Source organism: Bos taurus, chromosome 13 (genome assembly GCF_002263795.3).
Source record: "Bos taurus isolate L1 Dominette 01449 registration number 42190680 breed Hereford chromosome 13, ARS-UCD2.0, whole genome shotgun sequence".
NCBI classification, from domain to species: domain Eukaryota; kingdom Metazoa; phylum Chordata; class Mammalia; order Artiodactyla; family Bovidae; genus Bos; species Bos taurus.
This window is the reverse complement of record NC_037340.1, coordinates 17,475,989-17,501,064: the sequence shown is the minus strand read 5'-3', so window position 1 is coordinate 17,501,064 and position 25,076 is coordinate 17,475,989. Positions and strand designations below refer to the sequence as shown.

The 25,076-nt window shown below is 48.2% G+C and overlaps 1 protein-coding gene across 1 annotated transcript in view; it reads right to left on the bottom strand.

Annotated features, from left to right (window-relative positions):
- Positions 1-349: 349 nt before the first annotated feature.
- The window catches only part of IL2RA (interleukin 2 receptor subunit alpha), a 45,324-nt gene continuing 20,597 nt past the window's right edge, over positions 350-25,076 (bottom strand). The window contains exons 2-8 of the mRNA NM_174358.3: positions 15,060-15,242; positions 10,910-11,023; positions 8,558-8,779; positions 7,148-7,228; positions 6,729-6,800; positions 5,504-5,570; positions 350-1,923 (exon numbers count right to left, since the gene is read on the bottom strand). Of these exons, the coding sequence (NP_776783.2) occupies positions 1,899-1,923; positions 5,504-5,570; positions 6,729-6,800; positions 7,148-7,228; positions 8,558-8,779; positions 10,910-11,023; positions 15,060-15,242 (764 nt within the window). The 3' untranslated portion in view covers positions 350-1,898. The remainder of the gene's footprint in view (positions 1,924-5,503; positions 5,571-6,728; positions 6,801-7,147; positions 7,229-8,557; positions 8,780-10,909; positions 11,024-15,059; positions 15,243-25,076) is intronic.

Below are 25,076 nucleotides of genomic sequence, written 5' to 3'. Positions count from 1 at the left end.
AGGGAGTAAGAACGAGAAGGCAAATCACATCTTACTCACAGTTGACCCTTGAACAGCCCGGGAGTTGGGAGCAATGACCCTCTCTGTGCAGTAAAAAAATCCACGTTATAGTTGGTTCCTCATACCCACGGTTTCTACATATCCCTGGTTCTGCATCTACAGATTCAACCAACCTCGGATTGAATAGCACGCAGGATTTACTGTTGACGAAAATCCACATGTAAGCGGACCCACGCGGTTCAAACCCATGCTCTTCAAGGGTCACCTGTATTATGAAAAAATTTTGATCTCACAGACTCCCCCCCACAAAATGAATAATGATAATCCAGTTTTACTCAAGTCAGATAAATAAGGTTAAAAACATTTTACTCACTTTCCCAGAAAACATACATGTCAGGGAACGCTGATGATGGACTCTGATTGTACTTGGTTGGTCACAGAAAGAACAGAAAAGCTCTTTTTAACCTGGATATAGACCTGCTAATACCTGTGCATTTTTTGGTAACACTTTCCTGCCCTCTCAGAAATGAAAACTGGCTGCTGATTTAAATTTTTCATTAATCTCCTTCATCATGTGATTTTGTTCAGCCAGGACATCTGTCAACTGATTGAGAATTGATATCTTGGGCAAGAGTTTGAACTTGCACTGAAATCTCAACCCCCAAGGTTGGCTTTTCCATTGGGGGTTGAGGGTCAGCAGGTATGGAGAGGTATAAACACGATGATTCTCAAAATGTGGTCCCGGGTTGGCATCCCATGTAACCTATTAGACATATGGATTCTCAAGCCCCACCCCAGACCTGCTGACTCAGAAACTTTGGAGATGGGCCCAGGCTTCTAGATCTCACCAAGTTCTCCAGGCAATTTTAATTTGCTCACAGTGTGAGGGTCACTTATGTGACCTCGTCCGTAATTACATGCGCTCCCCTGCCCCCATCCTTCTTTCTTTCTTTCCTCCCATAAACATTAGATGTACTGCTCCCTTATCAGTGTTTTTATGACACCTCTTTGCAAATGTACACATTTGCACACTGTGTGTCTGTCCGTAAACATCAGATTTGTGGTAGCCGAATGTGGAGCATCATTTATAGCAATCCCAGAGGAAAAGCTCTTAGAACAGCCAGTCACAAACAGCTGAAGCTAAATGTTAAGGATAACCCACTACGTGGACCCAGCTTCTCCCCCTTCTCCTGGCATTAACTCCAGTGAAATCCTTTCAAACTCTGAAGCTCAACAGTTCCATGGGTTTGCTTGCTGTCTTCTGCGGTCACCCAAAGACTGCTCCCCCAGGGAATCTGTTCTTTAGAAATTCAAACTGTAAGGTTCAGTAGAGGGGGCTAGCTTGGAGGACTGGGCTAAGGTCAAAAGGATTCCTTTGGGGGCATATGAGCAGGAGAGTGGGCTGGTCAACCAGAGGCTTGGAAAGGACTTATGTGGATCCAGGGACAAAGTCCACTCACCTGGGCAGAGAGCATGTGTGTCTATTTACATCAGTGTTAGGGCTTTCCTTGGGATTTCTAACCTGGGAAGTCGGGATGCTCTTAGCATGAAACTACTCTTCTTTATACTCTACATGGTGTGGAGAGAGCTCCATGCTACTTGTGGTCTAGTGAACGCATATACATGGAAACAGGAGCAAGAGTTCTGGTTGTCTCTCCCCGTTCCTCCAGCGACCTTGGACTTGCTGCCTAGACGCAGATCCACCTCAAGGGCTGATACCACAGGGCTGGCTTCACGATGGGGTTGCAGCTGCCCGGTGTTCTGTTCTGTGACTTCAGAGCTTTCCAGAGCCCACCGGATCAGGAAAGGCCTCTTGGATGAGTGTTTAGCTTCTTTGATTTTGATTGCGGTCCATGACATCTGTGGGCTGTTCTTGACTTCTTCTGGCCCTTGGTTTTCTAGATTGTCCTTCTGTTCTTCTTCCTGTGGTGATACAAGTCATAGTCATGGGTGGAATGCTGCATCAACACCAATATGATCTCACTAAACTGATGTGGGTTGAGCATCCCAAGCCCCACTGACCCGCTAACTTTAAGTCCCACCTCAGGATACCCTGACCATCCCACTGATCATCCCTCTAGAAGTCAAGACCGGCAGCCCCGTGGTCCTCACGGGGACGTGACCCAGTCATTGTGCAGCCTGTGGGGCTGAAGATGAGCCCGAGGTCTGGCGGATTACAGGTGGGGGAGCTGGTGGGTCTTGGGGAGGGGCTGAAAGGTGGGCTGTGCTCGGGGGCTGCTCCTCACGGGGTGCACATCCTCACTCTGCATTTTGTCCCAGTAGGTGGTGATGACAGTCCCTGGGGAGTGGGTACCTGCCGCATCTCGAGTCGACCCTCCTCCTTCACACTCACTTCCAATCAGCCACCAGACTCTGCTAACCTGACTCCTTTATGTGTCTCTCCATTCTTTTCCTCTGGTTTAGCTGATGCCCCCAACCTGGTCCAGCCTCTCCTCGTCCCCTGGGTGGATTTATTCCGGCATAAATATCAAACTGCCACCACTATTACCACCCTCAATCCAGCCTTTCTGGTGGCCGGACCATTCAAATGCCGAGGCTACCATTTACCACATCAGCCAGCTTCTGTGGCTGCTGTTGCCCTCAGGATGGGCCTGAGTTCCCCAGTCTGGCCTGATCTTCCAGGACGTGGTCTCTGGCCATCACACGTCGGGGCACTGTGACCACTGCCCCGTGCACTTTACCCCTCAGTGCGGAGAACTGCCAGACCCTCGCAGATGGCCTCCTGCCCTTTAGGACGCTTCCCTTCTCCTCCTGTGCCTCTGCCTTGCAGCTGCTCCTGCTGTTCTTCACCTGTCTGCCTGTGTCAGCTCTGAAAGCCTGTTGGGCGCCCCCCAACAGGATGGTCTGTGTCATTTCTCTCTTCATTCTCTGTAACGCCTCAGTCTTAGGCTTTCACAAATTGCATTTCAAGTCTCTCTCTTTTATTTTCTCTTCTCTTGGACTGGTCTATAAGCTCCTGAGAGCAGAGGCCCTTCTTAATCATCCTGAGGCCCCTACCAAGTGCCTTGTACACAGGAGATAGTCTCTGAGTCCTTTTAAAATCGAAAGATAATTGGCAATGAACACTGTGGACGTTTAAGGTGTAGTGTGTTGATTTGATACATTTATGTGTTGTGACATAATAGCCACGTTGCTGTTAAGCTAACACTTCCATCACATCACGTGGTTGTCATTTCTTTTTTGGTGGTGAGACTATTCAAGAGCTAGTCTCTTAGCAGCTCTAAAGTATATAGATACACTGCTGTTGCTTGTAGTCACCTAAGCTGCTGCGTCAGATTCCCCAGAACTTGGCCATTTCCTAACTGCAAGTGTGTGCCCTCTGACCCACATCTACACAGGAGCTGTTCTATAAAACTTTTTGGGAGTAGAAGACAATAGCTGCAGAAAAGGAAAAATCATAGCACAGCTAGCTGTGCCAAGGGGATTTCCTGAATTGAAAACTGCTAGTTTCTAGCCAGGACTGTGCTGTAAGAACTTTCTGTGAAGATGGGAGTGTTTCATATCTGTGTTGTCCAACGAGGTGGCCACATGTGGCTATCAAACACCTGAAATGTGGCTACTGCCACATGTAAACCGAACTTTTAATCATATTTAACTTATTTAAGTTTAAAGTATGAAGTATCCGCACGAGGCTAGTGGCAACCCTGTCAGACAGCTCTCAGCAGCATCTGGTTACCTCCTATCTGGCTAAGAGCTCCCATGGGGTGAGGCTGCAGGAACTGGCATGCAGGCAAATGCTTAACAACCAGCTCTCGGAAACCGTCTGCTCACCTCCGTGGTGTAAAAACCCCCACCACACCCAGTGTCAATATGTCCTGCATACAGAGCTGGGGAGAGAGGCACAATGTAAAGTCATTATCTAGGCAGTGTTTCCTCAACACAGGTACACAGATGCAAACAACCCTGAGAATAAAGTAGTCAAAGGCAATAAAATAATTAGAAAGTGATTAATTTTGAATATTTATTGACTTTGTACTAAACTTATTTAATTGTAAGCTTAATATTTTAGTTTTTAATAATGGCTAAACTTAAAAGCAGATTGCAAAACTCCAGAACACCTAACTTTTGGCTTTCAGGAGCCTTTGTAAGCCAGCTCCATCTCATCACCAACTCCTAGTTCAGTTCAGTAGCTCAGTTGTGTCCGATTCTTCGCATGGACTGCACCACACCAGGCTTCCCTGTCCATCACCAACTCCCAGAGCCCACTCAAACTCATGTCTATTGCCTCTGTGACACCATCCAACCATCTCATCCTCTGTTGTCCCCTTCTCCTCCCACCTTCAATCTTTCCCAGCATCAGTGTCTTTTCAAATGAGTCAGTTCTTTGCATCAGGTGGCCAAGGTATTTGAGTTTCAGCATCAGTCCTTTCAATGAATATTCAGGACTGATTTCCTTTAGATTGACTGGTTGGATCTCCTTGCAGTCCAAGGGACTCTCAAGAGTCTAACACCACAGTTCAAAAGCATCAGTCCTTCCGTGCTCAGCTTTCTTTATAGTCCAACTCTCACATCCATACATTACTACTGGAAAAACCACAGCCTTGACTAGACAGACCTTTGTTGGCAAAGTAATGTCTCTGCTTTTTAATGTGCTGTCTAGTTTGGTCATAGCTTTCCTTCCAAGGAGCAAGCGTCTTTTAATTTCATGGCTGCAGTCACCATCTTCAGTGATTTTGGAGCCCCCCAAATTAAAGTCTATCACTGTTTGCATTGTTTCCCCATCTATTTGCCATGAAGTGATGGGACCGGCTGCCACGATCTTATTTTTCTGAATGCTGCTGCTGCTGCTGCTAAGTCGCTTCAGTCCTGTCCGATTCTGTGCGACTCCATAGACGGCAGCCCAGGATTCTCCAGGCAAGAATACTGGAGTGGGTTGCCATTTCCTTCTCCAATGCATGAAAGTGAAAAGTGAAAGTGAAGTCGCTTAGTTGTGTCCGACTCTTAGCGACCCCATGGACTGCAGCCTACCAGGCTCCTCCGTCCATGGGATTTTCCAGGCAAGAGTACTGGAGTGGGGTGCCATTGCCTTCTGAATGCTACCAATTGCTTAAAAAAAAAAAAAAAAGAAAGAAAGAAAGAAAGTAGTATTTCATTTGGCCACAAGAGGGCGCTCTCAGATGGCATTGGATTCTAAGAAGGCTTTTGTTGGCTTAGTCGGTAAAGAATCTGACTGAAATGCAGGAGACCTGGGTCTGATTCCTGGGTCAGAAAGATCCCCTGAAGTAGGGAATGGCAACCAACCCTGTATTGCCACAATACAGGCAACCCAGTATTCTTGCCTGGAGAATCCCATGGGCAGAGGAGCCTGGCAGGCTACAGTCCATGGGGTCGCAAAGAGTGGAACGCGACTGAGTGACTAACATTTGGAACAGCTCTCTGGGTCAGTCTGAGGTGTCTGCTCCCGTCTCCCAGAAGACTGCAGTTCTGGGCGTCTGGGGGACTCACACAGTGTCAGGCAGTTCTCTGTTTCACAACTACTCACCATTTCCGCTGCCAGGTGAGGCAGCTCAGGAGGAGGATGCTGGCGAGCAGGAGGGTGCAGCCGGCCACTGCGGACAGAGAAGCAGGTCAGGGAGGCGGCCCCGGGGCTGAGAGAGCCCCTTCCCGCGTGTCGGTGCCCCCAGCCCTCCACACCCAGCTCAGTGCTTCTGGGGAGGTGAGCGCCGCGGTCTCCGCAGCCCCTTTTCAGAACGCAGCTCCCTCCTGGCCAGGCTTCCCTGGAGGCTGCAGGACCAGGACCTGGGGGTATGGATCAGAAGGGCCCCAACCTTTCCCAAGGGGACTCCCCTCCTTCTCAGGGAGCAGCTGACAGGCACCCTCTTCAGAGAGGGTCAGAGGCCCAGCCTCAGTTAAAGAGAACTTGAGTGAGGCCCGCAAGGGGTGAAAGAAATGTTGAAACATCAAGATGAGTATAAAGGTAAGTGATAAACACTTGGCATCTCCTGAAAGCATCTCTGTTTCCCATACACTCTTTCCTTTGCCCTGGAGCTGGCGGTTATCCATCCAGCCATCCATCTATCGGTCTCAGACGTGCCTCAGAGCCTGTTTTTCTCCCTTCATCCGCCCCGTAAGATATAATTGACCTGTAACAGGCTGTAATTTTAAGGTGTGCACTTTTATTGCAAAATATATTGTAATTACTATTTCTCTTCTGTGCCAAGAACGTTGAAGATTTACTGTTAGCAACTTTCAAGTCCTCGACACAGCATCGTTGCTGTGATCCCCACACCCTGACTGTCCCAGACCGACTCCTCTGCTGAGGAAGTCCGTGCCCTTTGTCACCGTCTTCTCTTTGCCTCACCCCCAGGCCCTGGTCACCAGCATTCTACTCGAAGAGCTCCGTTTTGGTGTTTGGGGGTTTTTTTTGTTTCCCTCAAAGCCTGTTTCTGGCTCCCACCAGAAGGCAGCTGGAGTGGTCTTGGTGTGTTTTTTTCTCTCCTGCGCTGGGCACGCCACCTCCCTCCACTCACATCCAGGTGCTGGGTGTTTGTCCTCTGGGAGCTGGTCAGGAGGCTCTGGTTGAGGCTGGTTGGAGACCTCACTGCTGACTCACCACAGCCGTGCCTGTGACTCTGAGTCACGTTATGCTCTGGATTCGTCTTTGAGTTTATATATCATATAGTGTAAAGAGTTCATTTAGACTAACTCACCAAGCAGCTCACCACCCACCAAGCAAATGTGTAGGTTTCTGTTGGGTCACTACCCACCTGCAATCTGGTACTCAGTGGTAAATATGAACGTATCCAGCGTTGCAATCTCATCTGTGGGCTTCTGGAAATCTGCAAGAGAGGGGGAGGAGCTTGTGGATGCTGGCTGTGGGGCTGCCTGGGGCTGTGAGAGTCCAGGCTTCTGGAGGCAGGGGACTCGGAGGCCGCTGGAGACCTGCGAGAGGCCAGGGGAGCCCTGGCCCAACTTCTGAACATCTCGTTCTTCTGCCTCGAGCTGCTGCCCTCCAACTTGCTTATCCTCTGACACTGGCGACACTGACCGTGTTTGAGGCCTGGGAGGTCGTGTGCAGATGTGGGACCGTCTCTAGCACCAGGGGGCAACTCCCAGGCCAGCTCTTCCCTCTCCTGCCTCACAGTTTAATAGCCAGGCTTTTGTCTTCCAAGAATGCCAGCCGTACCTGTGGTCCCTGCCATCCTGGTTGGTAAGAAAGTTCCACTCCCAGGGGGAGCTTCCGTGCTCTCCTGAGGCTCTGCGTCATCTGGAGGAGAGAAGAAGGATGCTTGTGGGGCAGAGGTGAGGAGTGGGGTTCTGGGGTCTCCCACCCACCCCCTCCGCCTCCTCAGCTGACCCCAGACATGGTAGCTGAGGTGTGTCTCGGCTTTGCGGTCCCCATCAGGGTCACAGTGAAGTGGCTCAGTGACCCCAGCAGAGCGGGAGGGAGGGACCTGTGACCCTGACTCTGGCTCTCCTTGGAGCTCTGAGCAGCTTTCTCCCCGAACTTCCTACTCAGCTCTGGTTGCTGTCTGCAGCTTGGAATTGGGTCATCCTAATACAAATTCCATCAAACCATTAAGCAAAGTGTGTGCGTGCTAAGTCGCTTCAGTCTTGTCTGACTCTTTGCGACCCTCTGGATTGTAGCCCATCAGGCTCCTCTGTCCATGGGATTCTCCAGGCCAGAATCCTGGAGTGTGTTGCCATTTCCTTCTCCGGGGATCTTCCCAACACAGGGATCGAACCTCTTATGTCTCCTGCATTGGCAGGTGAGAGTTCTTTACCACTAGGGCCACCTGGGAAGCCTATTAAAGTAGAAATGCCCAAAAGGAGAGCTTTTCTTTGTGACAGATTCCCCATTGCTCGTGGACACGCCTGGTGGGCAGTGTGACTCATGGCGGGGGGGCAGGCTATGGGAAAGAAACACAGCACCCCAACAAGAAGATCCAAGAGGGAGGTGTGGGGCCTGGGCAATGGGGGCGAGCAAAGAAACCACCGACAGTTAGGGCCCAATGGGGGGCCTTTTGATTGTAGATATGGTAATACGATTTGAGGACAAAAGTAGCAGAAGAACTCAACGTAGGTGGCGTGTCCGTGTGTGTGAACGAGCACACAAGCGTGTGCCTGTGTGTCTGTGCTTGAAAAGTCCCTGCCCTGCACGTCTGCACTTTGGCAAAGCTCAGGTGGGACTCACATAAGAAGGGGGGTGGCTTTCTCCTGGTATAGAAGGAGGCTGGATTTACATCACGTATCAGCAAGTTGGAAACATATGCAGGGCAGGTGGACTTTCCCTTTTGAATGAGGAAGTCTTGGTAGCTTAGAAGCAGAGGGGGAATTTCAGGATCAGCTAGAAACGCCGTGTGGGGGTGGGGGGGCCCTCTGGAAGATGCCTGTCTTCCTCTTTCAGATCCTGCTCTTTATCCCCATCAGGAAATGGGGGACCCCAGGGCATGGAGACCTTACGGTTCATCTCATCCGTTTTCTAGAGTAAGAACAAACCGAGGCCCCAGGAGAGGGAGCGGCTTGCCCAGGACCACGTGGCGGGTGGGTCAGGGAGCAGCCAGGCGGCGGGCCCTGGGCCCGGGCACCTCTGTACCTGAAGCCTGACCGTGCTCCCCTTCACGTATGCACTTGAGCCTGGGCCTGGTCCACCTCAGCTCCCCGTTGATCATCATGCAGGTGCTTTCAGCAGGACTGGTCTGTAGGGCCCTGAATCCCTGGGCGCACTGGTAATGAACCGTCTGCCCCAGCGTGAAATGGTAGACTCTCTTTAAAGGTTCACGTTCGTGTTCCCATGGTGGCGGTTCCTCACAGTGACCTGGACGAGGGGAAGGGAATTCCAGAGGCAAGTTGAGGAGATGCTGTGAGTCCAGGCTGCCTCTTCCTAGAGACCAGACCACAGTCCTTCTTCTCTTCTTTGGCCCCTCCTCCACCCCTCCCCCCGCTTTCTTCCAATAAGTATTGGTAACATCTATTTGTTAGGGCCTTTGCTAGGCACTTTGTGAAAGGCATGAAGACCCAGTCCCCCTCTCCTGCAGTGAGCAGACAGTGGGTCAGGGAAGGAGCCTCTGCAGGGAGAACGTGGGGAGCATGACACAGGTGCTCGCTCTGGGAACGCAGAGAAACGAGCTTCTGCTGACAGGGAGAGATTTGCTCAGTGGACAGGTGTGCGAACAGTGGTTTCAGCTTAGGGTTAAGGGCAGGCTCCAGCCAGTCTGGGCCGAGGAGATGTGGAGACCACCTAGATCTCGACTGCTAAGTGAGGAAGCACATTCTCAAGTGGTCGTCTTGGAGCCACGGAGAAGTACTTGGGACAAATCCAAAGCTGGGAGGAGGGAAGCACCAAGACGATCTTAGAGAAATGGAGCCTGGTCCCTGATCAAGCCATGCCTGAAGCTTGCCCTTTTAAGGCCTCTGAAAATTCCCATATCCAGTAACTTTCCCCTCATCCAACTAAAACCAAAGCCTGGCTGCCCTTTAACCCCACAGATCATGTCCTGTCTTGATTTAATCCCTTGCCCCCCAAATCTGGACACATGGAACCACAGATCCTTCTAAGCCCAGAACTGTGAAGCTGTGTATATGCTCTGACCTTCCACAACCCCAAGGATCCAACATAACCCCTCCTACTGCCCTCCATGACCCTTTGCAGCAGGAGGCCTAGTGGTCCCATTCTGAGGGGTCTGCTCAGTACAGCATCTTGCAGTCCATCCTTGAACGTGTGTTTAAGTCTCAGAATCAAATTGCCTTTCCAGTCAGTAAAATTCATAACCGTCCAGACCCGTTGGAATTAGTTTTGCTTCTTTCGAGTGAAAACTTCCAAATTAAGACAGTCTGCGCAGCATCCCTTAGCCAGAGGCAGCTGGTTATCTCTTGAGTAAGGAGAGTAAACACTGATCTCTTGAGAAAACTTTCAGTAATTGTGGGATATGGGAGGCGAGAAGGAGAGGAAAACAACGAATGTGTTCTGAATCCTCACTCCAGAAAAAAGTCACAGTGACAAGGAGAGGAGACAGCGTATTGCAGCAGGTTCCCCAGATTAGTTGTTGTCTTTTTATTTTTTGTTAATTAATAAAAGCTGAAAATAAATTCAAAGTAGCTTAAATAATCGTACCAAGAGCCCTGGTCTAATTCAGGAGACCCGAGGCCTTATTTCGGTCCCATTTTATGAGTCGCGCCGTGTCTTTAATTGTCTCTGCATCTCAATTCCATCAGTAAATTGAAGGAATATTTCCTGCTCCCTGACATACTGGGTTCTGAGGTTGGAACGAGATTATACACCAAGTCGTAAAGTTCTCTGTAAGGTTGTACAATCAGCATAGGGGCACGGGGTATTGAAAGGTCAGCTGGCCCCCCAACGCTCAGGTTTCCCTAATGGGCTCCTTTCTTCCCGATGTCAAGGCTGACTTCCACCGTATTAATTTTGGAAAGTCGAGGCAGCAGCTGGGTGACACAGCACTGGCTCGTCCACAGCCCGTTAGCTCAAGCTCTGTCCGCAGCTTCCAGAAGCCAGTGTGGCCCCACCCAACTCAGAACCCTGTCCTGTTAGAAATAGAGACGTCTGGAAGTCAATTACTTGGCTCACAGTTCAGTGTCTCTTCCTTAAGGGAAACACAGAGCATCTTTTGAGGCCAAGGAGTACTGGCGACTCAGATTGCTATTCTCTGGCCACTGTGCTTGGGGCAGTTAGCCCCCAAAATGCTATTTGAATGGAAGTGAGTTGAGTTGAACTGAATTGAGCCCTCTTGGGCCAGTTCCCAAGCCTGGAGGATGCACAGAGCCCAGGCTGGCTGCTGTAAGAGGGGCTCGAGATGCTGAGCAGAGAGCCTGCCACCACCGCGCCACGGCGCTGGTCCCCAGGGCGTCCTCGGGAGAGAGGACCACAGGCCGGACTTTCCTCCTTGGGGGTGCACTGCGTGTGTCTGTGAGAGAGCAGGTCCGTTCCTACCTGGAAGGTCAGCTTCCTCCGGAGGCTGCGTTTGGTTCTGCGCATCTGTGGGTTTTTTCTCCCTCTGTTCTTCGGGTGCAGGAGTGACTTGTTTTACTGGGTTCTTAGCAGGGGCTAGAGAGTATGGAGGGAATGAAGAATATAACTTCACAGGTGTTTAAAAGAGAATACCCTCAGAAAGAACATCTTTCTAGGGCCTGTAACATGCCAGGCAATATTGGGAGATGCTGAGGTTATAAAAATGAGCCCCACACACCCTGTCCTCAGGGGGCTCTCAGAGGGCCTGTTCACGGGCAGCAGAGCACCAGCCCGCCAGGCAGGCTTCCTGTACGTGATGATAGTAGTCTATAGTGTGTTTCTGAAGGACCCAAGCTTTTCTGGCTGAATGGTTTGTGCCTGTGTGTCTCCCCAAAAGGGACCCCGTTCTGGCCATCAGCCTGTCAACGCCGTGCATGGAGGTGAGTGTGGTGGCCAGAAGAGCAATCTCAGCCACTCCTGTCTCCCGAAGGCAGGTTGTTTAAGAGTCAGAGGGCATCCTAAAGAATGGCAATGTGTGCAGTCTCAGAAAAGACAGAATGGTCTCTGCTTCCAAGGCAAACCATTCAATATCACAGTAATCCAAGTCTATGCCCTAACCACTAATGCTGAAGAAGCTGAAATTGAACGGTTCTATGATGATCTACAAGACCTTCTAGAACTAACACCAAAAAAAGGTGTCCTTTTCATCATAGGGGACTGGAATGCAAAAGTAGGAAGTCAAGAGATACCTGGAGTAACGGTTTGGCAAGTTTGGCCTTGGAGTACAAAATGAAGCAGGGCAAAGGTCAACAGAGTTTTGCCAAGAGAACACACTGGTCATAGTGAACACCCTCTTCCAACAACACAAGAGACGACTCTACACGTGGACATCACCAGATGGTCAATACCAAAATCAACTGATTTTATTCTTTGCAGGTAATGATGGAGAAGCTCTATTCTGTCAGCAAAAACAAGACCAGGAGCTGATTGTGGCTCAGATCATGAACTCCTTATTGCAAAATTGAGACTTAAATCGAAGAAACTAGGAAAACCACTAGACCATTCAAATACGATCTAAATCAAATCCCACTTCCCTGGTGGCTCAGATGGTAAAGCGTCTGCCTACAATGTGGGAAACCCAGGTTCAATCCCTGGGTCGGGAAGATCCTCTGGAGAAGGAAATAGCAACCCACTCCAGTACTCTTGCCTGGAAAATCTCATGGACGCAGGACTGTGGTAGGCTACAGTCCATGGGGTTGCAAAGAGTCAGACAGGACTGAGAGACTTCACTTTCATTTCCACTTTCTATGATTATACAGTATAAGTGAGAAATAGATTCAAGGGATTAAATCTGATAGGCAGAGTGCCTGAAGAACTATGGACGGAGGTTTGTGACACGGTACAGGAGGCAGTTATTAAAACCATCCCCAAGAAGAAGAAATGCAAAAAGGCAAAATGGTTGTCTGAGGAGGCTTTACAAATAGCTGAGAAGAGAAGTGAAAGGAAGGGAAGAAAGGAAAGATATACCCATTTGAATGCATAGTTCCAAAGAATAGCAGGGAGAGATAAGAAAGCCTGCCTAAGTGATTAATGCAAAAAAAAAATAGAGGAAAACCATAGAAGGGACATGTTTAGAGATCTCTTCAAGAAAATTAGAGAAACCAAGGGAACTTTTCATGCAAAGATGAGCACAATAAAGGACAGAAACAGTATGGACCTAAAAAAAGCAGAAGATATTAAGAAGAGGTGGCAAGAATACACAGAAGAACTATACAGAAAAGATCTTCATGACCCAGACAACCACGATAATGTGATCACTCAACTGGAACAGACATCCTGGAATGTGAAGTCAAGTGGGCCTTAGGCAGCATCACTACTAACAAAGCTAGTGGAGGTGATGGAATTACAGCTGAACTACTTCAAATCCTAAAAGATGCTGCTGCTAAAGTGCTGCACTCAATATGCTAGCAAATTTGGAAAACTCAGCAGTGGCCACAGAACTGGAAAAGGTCAGTTTTCATTCCAATCCCAAAGAAAAGCAATGCCAAAGAATATTCAAACTACCACACAATTGCGTTCATTTCACACATTAGCAAAGTAATGTTCAAAATTCTCCAAGCTAGGCTTCAACAGTACATGAACCAAGAACTTCCAGATGTTCAAGCTGGATTTAGAAAAGGCAGAGGAACCAGAGATCAAATTACCAACATCCTATGATTGTTGGATCATAGAAAAAGCAAGAGAATTCCAGACAAACATCTACTTCTGCTTTATTGACTACACTAAAACCTTTGACTGTGTGGATCACAACAAACTGGACAATTCTTAAAGAGATGGGAATACCAGACCACCTTACCTGCCTCCTGAGAAATCTGTATGCAGGTCAAGAAGCAACAGTTAGAACCAGACATGGAACAATACACTGGTTCCAAATTGGGGAAGGAATATGTCAAGACTGTATAATGTCACACTGCTTATTTAACTTATATGCAGAGTACATCATGTGAAATGCTGGGCTGGATGAATCACAAGCTGGAATCAAGATTGCTGGGAGAAATATCAATAACCTCAGATATGCATATGACACCACTCTTATGGAAGAAAGTGAAGAAGAACTAAAGAGCCTTATGATGAAAATGAAAGAAGAGAGTGAAAAAAATGGTTTAAAACTCAATATTCAGAAAACTTAGATCATGGCATCCAGTCCCATCACTGCATGGCAAATAGATGGGGAAACAAGGGAAACAATGGCAGACTTTATTCTTTCGGGCTCCAAAATCACTGCAGATGGTGATTGCAGCCATGAAATTAAAAGACTCTTGCTCCTTGGAAGAAAAGCTATGACCAACCTAGACAGCATATTAAAAAGCAGAGACATTACTTTACTAACAAAGGTCTGTCTAATCAAAGCTATGGTTTTTCCAGTAGTCATGTATGGATGTGAGAGTTGGACTGTGAAGAAAGCTGAGTGCCAAAGAATTGATGCTTTTGAACTGTGGTGTTGGAGAAGACCTTGAGAGTCCCTTGGACTGCAAGGAGATCCAACCAGTCAATCTTTAAGGAAATCAGTCCTGGGTGTTCATTGGAAAGACTGCTGCTAAAGCTGAAACTCCAATACTTTGGCCACCTGATGTAAAGAGTTGACTCTTTTAAAAAAGACCCTGATGCTGGGAAAGATTGAAGGCAGGACGAGAAGGGGACGACAGAGGATGAAGTGGCTGGCTGGCATCACTAACTTGATGGACATGAATTTGAGTAGGCTCTGGGAGTTGGGAAAGGACAGGGAAGCCTGGCATGCTGCAGACCATGGGGTTGCAAAGCATTGGACACAACTGAGCGACTGAACTGAACTGAAGAATGGCAGTGGTGCAGCTGCTATGGAGAACAGCTCAGTTGCATGTGCTACATTCACATCGTTATGAACTATAGTTATTTTCAGTTGTTTAGTAATTATTAGTGTAATGTCTTCCCCCCCTCCGCCACGCCCTCTTAAAGTGTGGTTTCCTTGGCTTGGTGTGGCAGAGTCTAGGTCCACCCAAATCTCTACAAATGAGCCAATTTCATGCCTTTTTATGGCTGAGTAATGTTGCATTGTATATACGTAGCACATCTTCTATATTCATTCCTCTGTCAACGGACTTTTAGGTTGCTTCCATGTCCTGGCTATTGTAAATAGTGCTGCAATAAACACTGAGGTGCATGTGTCTTTCTGAATCATGGAAAAGTAGTACAGATGAACCTATTTGCAGGGCAGGAATAGAGACGCAGATGCAGAGAATGGGCGTGTGGACACAGCAGGGGAAGGGGAGAATGGGAAGAACTGAGAGAGTAGCATTTACATATATACACTAGTGTGTGTGGACCAGCTACTGGGGAGCTGCTGTACAGCACAGGGAGCTCAGCTCGGTGCCCTGTGGTGACCTAGAAGGGTAGGATGAGTGGTGGGAGGGAGGCTCAGGAGCTAGGGGATATATGAATACTTGTAGCTGATTCACTTCCTTACCAGCAGAAACTAACAACATTGTAAAGGAATTCCACCCCCCCCACCAGCCCCCAAGGAAAGTTGCAGCCCCGCCTCCTTCTTTGCTCCAGTTTTTCTCCTTCCCTAGGGGTTACCAGTGGAAACTCTTACAGGTGCTGTTGCAGAAGCATCTGTTTTCCCAGGCAGAGTGGCTGGAGTCCCCCACGCAGCGCATGACGGCCGACACTCTGCGGAAGCCTGTCTTGCAGTCGCAGTTTATCATGGTGCCCACCTCGTACCTGAAGACCTTGAACATGGCGTTTCTGAGACTCGGAGGGTCATCATGACAAGCCTCTGCCAAGACAAAAAGGCACCTTAGTGATCCAGAAGCTTCCAAACACGGGCACAGTCAACCATCAAAAGGTTCGAACCCCACCTTTCTTCCCTTGATTTAAGGGGTTGGCATGTACCCCACTTTTTCCTGGAAAGAAACTCAGGCTGTTGAAGGTTCTTTAGAAACCTTCAGATCAGAGATGGTTCAGAATTTAACTTCAGCCAAGTTCTAAGCCAAGCTACAGTGTCTGTCAAACTAAATTAATAGAAACAGCTGGGGTTTTATTCTGATGACTCCTGCCGAGCAAGCATAGTTTCTAAACAAGGAACAAGAGGAAGGGCTTCCCTGGTGGCCCAGCTGGTAAAGAATCCGCCTGCAATGAGAGAGACCGGGGTTCGATCCCAGGGTTCGGAAGATCCCCTGGAGAAGGGGAAGGCTACCCATTCCAGTATTCTGGCCTGGAGAATTCCAGGGTATAGTCCATGGGGTCACAAAGAGTCGGACACGACTGAGCGACTTTCACTTCACTAACATGAGGAAAGGTGGGCAGCGGGGGAAGCCACACGGATTTAACTGAGGGATGAAATGTATCTGTTGAGAAATCGTTTCTTGGAGGAGAAATATTTGTTAAGTGTTCACTCAGTGTGTGGTGAGTAGGAGATGTGTTTCTCACCCATCCACCCACCTCTGAGTTTACCACATTTCTTCTCACACCACAAAACCTGACCCTCGCTTGGCCCAAAAAACCATCACTGGTTTCCCACTAAAGACACTTGAAGAAGTAGCCGAACACCCAACTAGTATGGGGAGGGAAGCGTGCTGGTCTCATCAGAACAGGGATTCCACTGTGTGTCTCTAGACACGTTGCCCTGCTTCAAGAGATGAGATTTTTCAGGAAAAAGTCATAGGCTGTGTGGAGGAGGTGGACAGGACGGAACAGGAAACGGGAGAAAGTGAGGCGGCCAGGGCTGCCCGCAGCTGGCCTCGCCACCCAGCAGAAGGGCATCAGCTCTGGGCAGGTGGCCAAACCCGGGGCCGACAGAGGACCGTCTGCAGTTGTGAGTCAGTCACTCCGTGTGGAGCGGAGCTTCTCGGAGCCCTCATGCTCTGCCCAGCCACTCACCGTCCTGGAGACCACCCCTTATCCCCATCCAGGATGCAGGACCCTCCTGACACCCCCCAGAGGATGAGGAGAATGTGAACAGCTTGCCCCACCTCTAACCCAGAAGGGACTAAACAACAGCAATTTGAATGGCCGAGCGGGCCAGCAGTTGCAGAGGAACCTGTAACATAACGTGCATGCTGAGTCACTTCCGACATCTCTGACTCTTTGCGACCCCATGGACTTTAGCCCACCAGGCTCTTCTGTCCATGGGATTCTCCAGGCAAGAACACTGGACTGGGTTGCCATGCCCTCCTCCAGGGGATCTTCCCGACCCAGGGATCGCACCCGCGTCTCTTATCGTCTCCTGCTTTGGCAGGCGGGTTCTTTACCATTAGCGCCACCTGGGAAGCCCATCACATAATTAAATTCTGGTAATTGTAATACTCATAATAAGCCAAGAAACATAGTGTAGTGGAAAGGTGTTGGGGGCCAGAGTGAGGTACTCCGCCCATGGCAAAGGTCATGAGGAAGGAGGCTCGACATACGCAAAGGCGGGATCGAGCCTCAGGAGTCCCCCTGGAAATCCCCGAGCGTCTACCCCCATAACCAGAGCCTGCCTACTTTACTACTTTGTGCTCTTACCTACACCTCTGACTTTACGGGGGGCTGTCCCCCACCACCTCTTTCGGAGAAGGAGTTAACCTAGAGCTCCAGTTAATAATAATTCCTGGGCGTGATAAGAGTGTTTTAACCTACAAACTCCTCTGAAGGTTCTCTAGCCTGCCTGACAGGCTCGTCCAGCCACATGTGATTGCTCACAGCCTCCCAACCGTGAGAGGCACAAGATGCTTTAAACCCTCTAAAAACAGGTTCTTTAGAGAAGTTAGAAAACTATTAGTATAAGTATAATGGGCTGATTAGAAATTGTGTTGGTGAAGGGTTTTTCATTTGTTGAGCCAATGTTTGTTGCTAAGTCTCCACATCCCCTGCCCTTACACACATTAATGAATATATAGAAGGAATAAGTATTAACCTTTGATATTAATCACGTTAGACCTTAGGCTAAGTAAATTCTTTCCTTAACTAAAACCCACTACACCCTCACCCTGTAGGAATGTAACTTTATTTGGGTGGCGTCTGTTTTGAGAATAATCAGCCCTGGAGAAATAAGTGTCCTGATTGACTGACCGCTGTCACAAGGAGAGGGTCGTAAATTGTCAGCAGGCCCCCCTGGCCAGAAGATGATGTAACACCCCTAAGACCTCTGTATACATTTGTGTGAAGCACCTGACTTTAATAAAAGTCAGGACTGCTGTCCCCACGTGACTTTTGTATAACATCTCAGTGTATAAAAACAGACTCTGGAAAATAAAGAATTGGGATCAGTTTCTCGAAATACTGGTCTCCCCATGTCGCGCTCTCTCTCACTCTGGCTGAGTCTCCATCTGGAGCGCGGAACCCACCATGCTTACTAATTATGCCTGGGCTTCTAAGATCCGACCCGGGAGGCCTCAGTGTCTCCTCTCCTTCGGGAGAACGGAAGGACGCCTGCGGCCTACGTAAGTGGTGCAAACTTCTTGTCTTGAAGTTTTATTGGTCTCCCGTGTAAACCAAGCTACTCAGCCTCTTTTCTCCACTGAATTTTCCTACTGAGCTATCCTTATTCTATTACTCTTTATATCTTTAATTAATATCTAATTGAAGCTATTGTATCCTGATCCTCGCCTATGCCGTCTCTCCTTCGAATACCCTGGATCAGCTGGGGCTGGTCCCCGGCAGAAAGGGAAGGAAGCTGGGTCTCTAAATTGTAGCTCCACCAGCTTACTAGCCACACAGTTTTATTGTAGTTACTTATCTAAGACGCAGCTTCCTTTTCTGTAAAATTCATATAATAATTATCATTTTACTGATTTGTTTTAAAGATTATGTGAAATAACATATCAAGGTAACTTGCAGAGCACCCAACACGTAATAGTCATAGAATAGATGCTAGTTCAGCTCCTTTTTTTCTCTGTCCAGAAAAAGCAATCTTAGATGTCCTTCAGTAAATGAGTGGACAAATAAACTGTGGTAAATTCAGACAATGGAATGTTATTCAGAGCTGAAAAGAAATGAGCTCTCAAGCCAGAAGAAGACATAGAGGAAACATTAATGCATATTATTAAGTGAAAGAAGACAATCTTAAAAGACCACACATTGTATGATTCTAACTATAAGACATTCTAGAAAAGGAAAAACTATGAAGGCAGTAAAAAAAAAAAAAAAAAATCAATGGTTGCCAAGGGTTACGGAGAAGGCAGTGGCACCCCACTCCAGTACTCTTGCCTGGAAAATCCCATGGACGGAGGAGCCTGGTAGGCTGCAGTCCATGGGGTCGCTAAGAGTCAGACATGACTGAGAGACTTCACTTTAACTTTTCACTTTCCTGCCTTGGAAAAGGAAATGGCAACCCACTCCAGTGTTCTTGCCTGGAGAATCCCAGGGATGGGGGAGCCTGGTGGGCTGCTGTCTATGGGATCACACAGAGTCGGACACGACTGAAGCAACTTAGCGGCAGCAGGAGCAGGGGGGCTGGAGAGATGAATATGTAGAGCACAGAGGATTTTTAGGGGGTGAAATTACTCTGTATGATACCATAATGATGGATACAATAAATAAGTGGGCGAAGATTGTTCAAGTCACTTCTCCAAAGAAGATATCTGATTATCAGTAATCACTTGAAAAGGTGCTCAAGACAACATTAGACATCATGGAAAAGCAAATCAGAAGCCACTGTTCAAAGAGTCCATTAGAATGGGTAGAACAGATACAAGACTGATAATACCAAATGTTGGCAGGGAGCAACTGCAACTTGCTGACATTACTGGTGGGAGTGAAAATAACACTGTTAACTTTTGAAAATTCCAAGTTTTTAAAAATGAAGTTAGATATATACCTGCCCTACGATCCAACCATCCCACTCCTGGGTATTTATCCAGGAGGAGTGAAATCTTGTGTCTATGAAAACACTTAAACATTTATAGTAGCCTTAAGTAATCTCAAAAACATTATGTTGAACAAAAGAAGATAAAACAACACACACACACGTTGATTCCACTTATATAAAGCTTCAGAAAAGACAAACTAGTATACAGAAAGAAATTAAACCAGGGTTTGCTCGTGGTGGGCGGGATTGACTGCAAGGAGTTGGTGGGGTGATGGAAATGGGGGGTCCTTGGGTGTACATCTTCATCCTGATGACAAATTGAAATTATAATGGACTCATCACAGTTCAGGCAGACAAAAGTAGAGTCAGGGGCCATGGAAGACCTGCTCTCAGACACCTCCCTGCACCAAGAACTTGAATTTTCTCTGAATTGCACAGAACTTAAGGACACCACCAACCGTTTTCAAAGCAGTATCTGCCAGCAGCTGCAAACTGATGGTCTCAAGGTTCCTCCTTGAAACTGTGCATGCAGCCTTTTCAGATGTCAGCCGATTGGTACTTAACAAGCATCCTTATGCTTGCCAGCTCCAACTATAATTCTTGGCAAACAAGTCATGTCACTAACTGTAACCTTGTGGGTTTTCCGTTTATAAGCCTCCCTTGTTTTATTGTTGGGGGTGGAGTGGGGAGACAATTCACGGGCTCCTTTTCTTAATTTTTATTGGAGTCTAGTTGCACGACAATATTGTGTTAGTTTCTATTGTACAACATAATGAATCAGGCGTAGATATACATAGAGCCCCTAGTTTTTGGACTTCCTTCCCACTTAAGTCACCACAGAGGATGGAGTAGAGCTCCCTGTGTTGTACAGTAGGTTCTCATTAGTTATCTATTTTATACAGAGTATCAATAGTGTCAGTCCCAATCTCCCAATTCTCACCACCCTTGCCCTTTCGCCCTTGGTCAAGGGCTTCTCTGGGGTATTCCTAACAAACCCCAAAGAAACACCTTTTTTATTTCAATCAGGTCTCCATTTCTGAAATTTTTTGTTAATGGCCAAAACTCATCAAAATCGTACACTTCAGATCTGCGCATTTCACTGCAAGTAATTTTACTTCCAAAAAATCAGTAAGAAGTATACCGAGCAACTCTCACGATTATTCACTAGCACAAAGAATCAAGGATTGACCTCAGATGCATTCGGAATCTGACAACTCAATCACAAACCAAGGAAGTTTCCAAACACAGAAATTGGAAAAGAACCAGGAAAATTGCCCTTGGGACAACTTGGTGTCCTTAAAAACTATTTACATGGTGATATGCTTTTTTTAATTAGGCCATGGAAATTTTTCCAGGATCATCATAAATTAGCCTGAGCGTCGAGGAGGTCATGTGAGGACAAGGGAAAGTTTCAGAGCTTCTTACTCCCACAGACTTGCTTTTTATCAAAGCATCTTTCCTGGAATCTAGAAGCAATGGAACTTCCCTGATCTATAGCTTAGAAGTAGTAAAGAACTTGACTATAACCCTTTGCCCTGGAACCATGCAAAGACTGAGCCAGATGTCATCTGAAGAAGGTGGAGTGGGAAGGTGTTCAGCAAAGGCAGACAGAGGGTGGGGTGTTCTTTTTAATAGGATTAAATCTGAGATTTTTAAAAAGTCCTTCTCAGACTGGTCATAAAAGAAACAGCAGTACAACATCTTTCAAAAAAAAAAAAAAAAAAACCTGAAAATGCCTCTTCTCTCCTGAAATCTTGCAGAGGAATGAGTGAGTGAAACTTGCTGAGTCGTCTCTGGTTCTTTGTGACCCCATGGACTGTAACCTGCCAGGCTCCTCTGTCCATGGAATTCTCCAGGCAAGTGTACTGGAGTGGGTAGCCATTTTCTTCTCCAGGAGATCTTCCTGACCCAGGGATCAAACCCAGGTCTCTTGCATTGCAGGCGGATTCTTTATCATCTGAGCCACCAGGGAAGCAGAGGAGTGTTGAAGGACAATTCTGTTTATGTGACTCAGCAAAATGTCTTTACATCCCCTTTCCTCATATTATCCTTACAAATTTTCTTCTCACACAGCATGGCAGCTGCCCTCATTTCCTAGTTTTACTCTAAAATTCTCAGAGTTCAGCAAAGGGGCTTTTTCCGCCTTTACTCTTGCACCCACATTTCCAAATCTATTTCCTGTTTCCACCGGAGGCTCTGCCTTTCTAACAGAAGTCTTTCTCTGCTCTCCACTCTGCCCATTTCCCCAACTCAGGAGGCAAACACAGAAAAAGTTTTTGCAAGTGGGAAGTGAACTGTTTTTCTCTCTGTCGTTTTAAAGCATCGATACATTTCTAAATTGGATGTTATCTTCTCTTCGGAGAGGACTGAAAGCGTGTGCTGCTTCTGGAGTGAAGGAGAACTGTGTACATTCCTAGTCTGGTGCTGGGACTTGGGGTGAATGCTCAGAGCTTGGACTGGGGGTCCAGGCGGGGTCCTACCAGGGGCTCAGAGGAACACTGATATGGTCTTGCCACCTCCTACCTTTCGTGTGATCAGAGGTGGAAAGAGAGCCAGTGATTATCATTAATCCTGCAAACCCCAAGAGCTTCCACTCTCACTTAGAGAGTTCAAATTGAGCTCTTCTGACGTCGAAAGTGTTTCCTGTCTCATTTCAGATTTTAGCTAAGACAGGTAATTGGAAAGACACAGGCGGGACCCCACACATGTGTCCCTCTGCCCTGCACCCACCCCACCTCCATCCACACTGGCCCAGGTGCAGCTCCTCTTGGGATATTTGTAGGTTTGTTGCCTCCGGGAATTCCCTATTCAACTGAAGTGCAGGAATCTGTGCACTTTTGACATCTCCAGCTGACACTGGTGACAGTCACTGAGAGCTGCCTTGCTCTGGGCTGTGTCACCACGCAGGTCTGGGAGGAAGGTGGACGAGGACGGGGGCCCCTGGGACACTCACTTCTTTTGATCTCCGTTGTTTTGTTTTCCCTCCAGTGGGTCGCTGGAGCTTCACCTCCTCCATCTCACCACACCCAAGCAGGGGGAAAGAGAGCTGAGGCAGCCACTGCAACGCTGCAACAGACCAGCTGTTCTGTCTCCTAGGCATCTGCTCTCTCCTTTCTGGCCTCTTCTTCTTCTTCTTTTCATTTTTTAAAGATTTATTGATTTATTTTTGGCTGTGCTGGGTCTTCATTGCTTTGCATGGACTTTTCTCTAGATGTGGCAAGCTGGGATGCCCAGGCTTCTCACGGGGGCGTTGCTTAATGCAGAGCACGAGCTCTCGGCACATAGGCTTCGGTAGCTGAGGTTCAGCAGCTCTAGAGCAGGCGCTCAGCAGTTGTGGTGAACAGGCCTGGTTGCCCTGCAGCAGGTGGGGTCTTTCCAGAACAGGGGCTGAACCTGCATCCCTTGTGTTGGCAGGCAGATTCTTTCCCACTGGGCCACCAGGGAGGTCCTGCTCTCTCCTTTTGAACATTAGACCAAACCACCAACCATTTGCTGCTGTTTCCAGAAGGACAGCTCCTGCTGCTTGGGTTTCCAATAACAGATGAGAAACTTGGTGACTCAGAGCAGTCACTTCCCTTCCTCTAAGTGACCGGCCACCCGGTAGGAGTGACAAGAGATGCAGACCGGGGCTTCCTAATTGGAGGTGGGATCCTGATACCCCTTCTCTCGCCCCGCATGTGCTTTCAATGCCACTCCCCCCAACATAAAGCTACCCTTTGTGTTTTGCCATTTTGTTTTTAGAAGAGAATAGAACTAAGATGCGGGCTTCCCCGGTGGCTCAGTAGTAAAGTGCCAATGCAGGAGACATGGGTTCGATCCCTGGGTTGGGAAGATCCCCTGGAGAAGGAAATGGCAACCCACTCCAGTATTCTTGCCTGGGGAATCCCATGGACAGAGGAGCCTGGGGGCGCTATAGTCCTTGGGGTCACCAAGAGTCGGACACGATTTAGCGACTAAACAATGGCAACCGCAAAGAACTAAGATGAGTTTTGGGCTGAGGTGTTTTCGTGTCCCTCGAGTTAACCAGGAATACCAGCACCTGGAGGGAAGTCGGTCCTTTGAGCGGGAAGTCTGATTAGAGCCGGCAGGACTCTGCTTCACTTGTGCACAGCAGAGCCTCTCACACTTTGACATACAGACATGTGGCCTGTGGGGGGCTTGTTGAAATGATAGGGTGAGTGTGGATGCTGAGACGATTTCTCACAAGTGCCTTGAAGCTGCTGGGGGCTGCAGCCACGTTCAGCATCTAGCAGTGGCTGCCCCCTCCCCAGGGGCCCGCCTCCCCCAGGGGCCGACCAGTGGGGTCCTTAAGCGCCGCTAAAGCTGCTTCTGGAACACTTTGTTCCCAGGAAAAGCATCTGAGAGGGTGCACTGAGAACTCCCTTGGCTGGAGGAAAGGTAGATGGGTGAAAACAGTTGTGGACTAGGTGATTTTTTTTTTAGTATTCTTTTCTGATGTTGCTGAAAACAGAAGAGCACTCATATGGCCCCTGCGGCCTGTGTGAGTAACATGAAAGACAGGGAAAGGGAAGGGGCTTCGAAAGGATGTGGACAAGGTCTGAGATAAGATTCTTCGCTCTGTGCGTGAATCAAGATCAAGTTGTGTTTGCCCGAACAGCCAGGCCAGCTCTGAGTGCCTGGCTTCATCTTTGGGCGCATCTGCCTGGCCATCCATATGCTCGAGGCTGGGGGCAGGCATCAGAGGAGCTCACTCAGCACAGGAGCTTCTGGGTGATGGTTCACTGAGCTTTACATAAGGGATGTGGGAGCCATGAAAGTTTGGACCACTGGATAAAGAAATGGTGTGGTTCTTGACCTCAAAACATCCATCTGTGTCAAATCTAAGAACCCCGAGATTTGCTGCTGTTGTTCAATCGCTAAGTCGTCTCCAACTCTTTGTGACGCTGTGGACTGCAGCACGCCAGGCTTCCCTGTCCTTCACTATCTGTCAGAGCTTGCTCAAACTCATGTCCATCGAGTCAGTGATGCCATCCAACCATTTCATCCTCTGTTACCCCCTTCTCCTCCTGCCCTCTGTCTTTCCCTGATGAGAGCACCTCATCAGGGCACCTGATGGTGGCCAAAGTATTGGAGCTTCAGCTTCAGCCTCAGTCCTTCCAGTGAATATTCAGAGATTTATCTAAAAGTAAGAGACAGTCTCCAAATTCCTTGGGGGGCCCACCCAGCAGTCTGAGCCTCAGAAAAACCAGGTATTTCAGGTGCAAACTAAAATATTACAGGACACGTTTACCATTAATCTAATAGGATCCCAGGATCTGAGAGCTGGGAGAAACTCCAGAGATAATTAAGGTTAACCTGCTCTTTTGTTGATTAAGGAAACAGACCTTGTTCCATTCAACGAATAGCTGCAAACGTGGGACACGACAGAGCCCCGACTTCCGGTTCAGTGCTTCCCCCCATAGCTAGCGTCAGGAAGGAGCGTGCTTGTCACCAGCGGTGGAAGCTCCTCTAGCTGGAGGCAGGCTCTGTCTACACTATCTGGGTCACTGGGAAGTGTTTGTGAAGTGTTGTGGTTGAATTCAGATCATTATCTTTGAAGAATTCAGAGCTCACGTCCTCCATTTGGGGCTATTTATATAACAGTAGCTGTGACACCTGAGCCCTGCCTGTGGCTGCTCCCTTGTAGAGATTACCTTCCATGCTCACTGCAACCCTCAAAGGGAGAGATTGTCATCACACCTTACACGTCAGGGAACTGAGGTTCAGTCAGTTGCCTGAAGTCACACAGCTCAAGGCGATGGGACCAGAATCACAGGAAATCCCACTATTGCTGCCTTCATGCCTACCTTTTTTTTTTTTTTT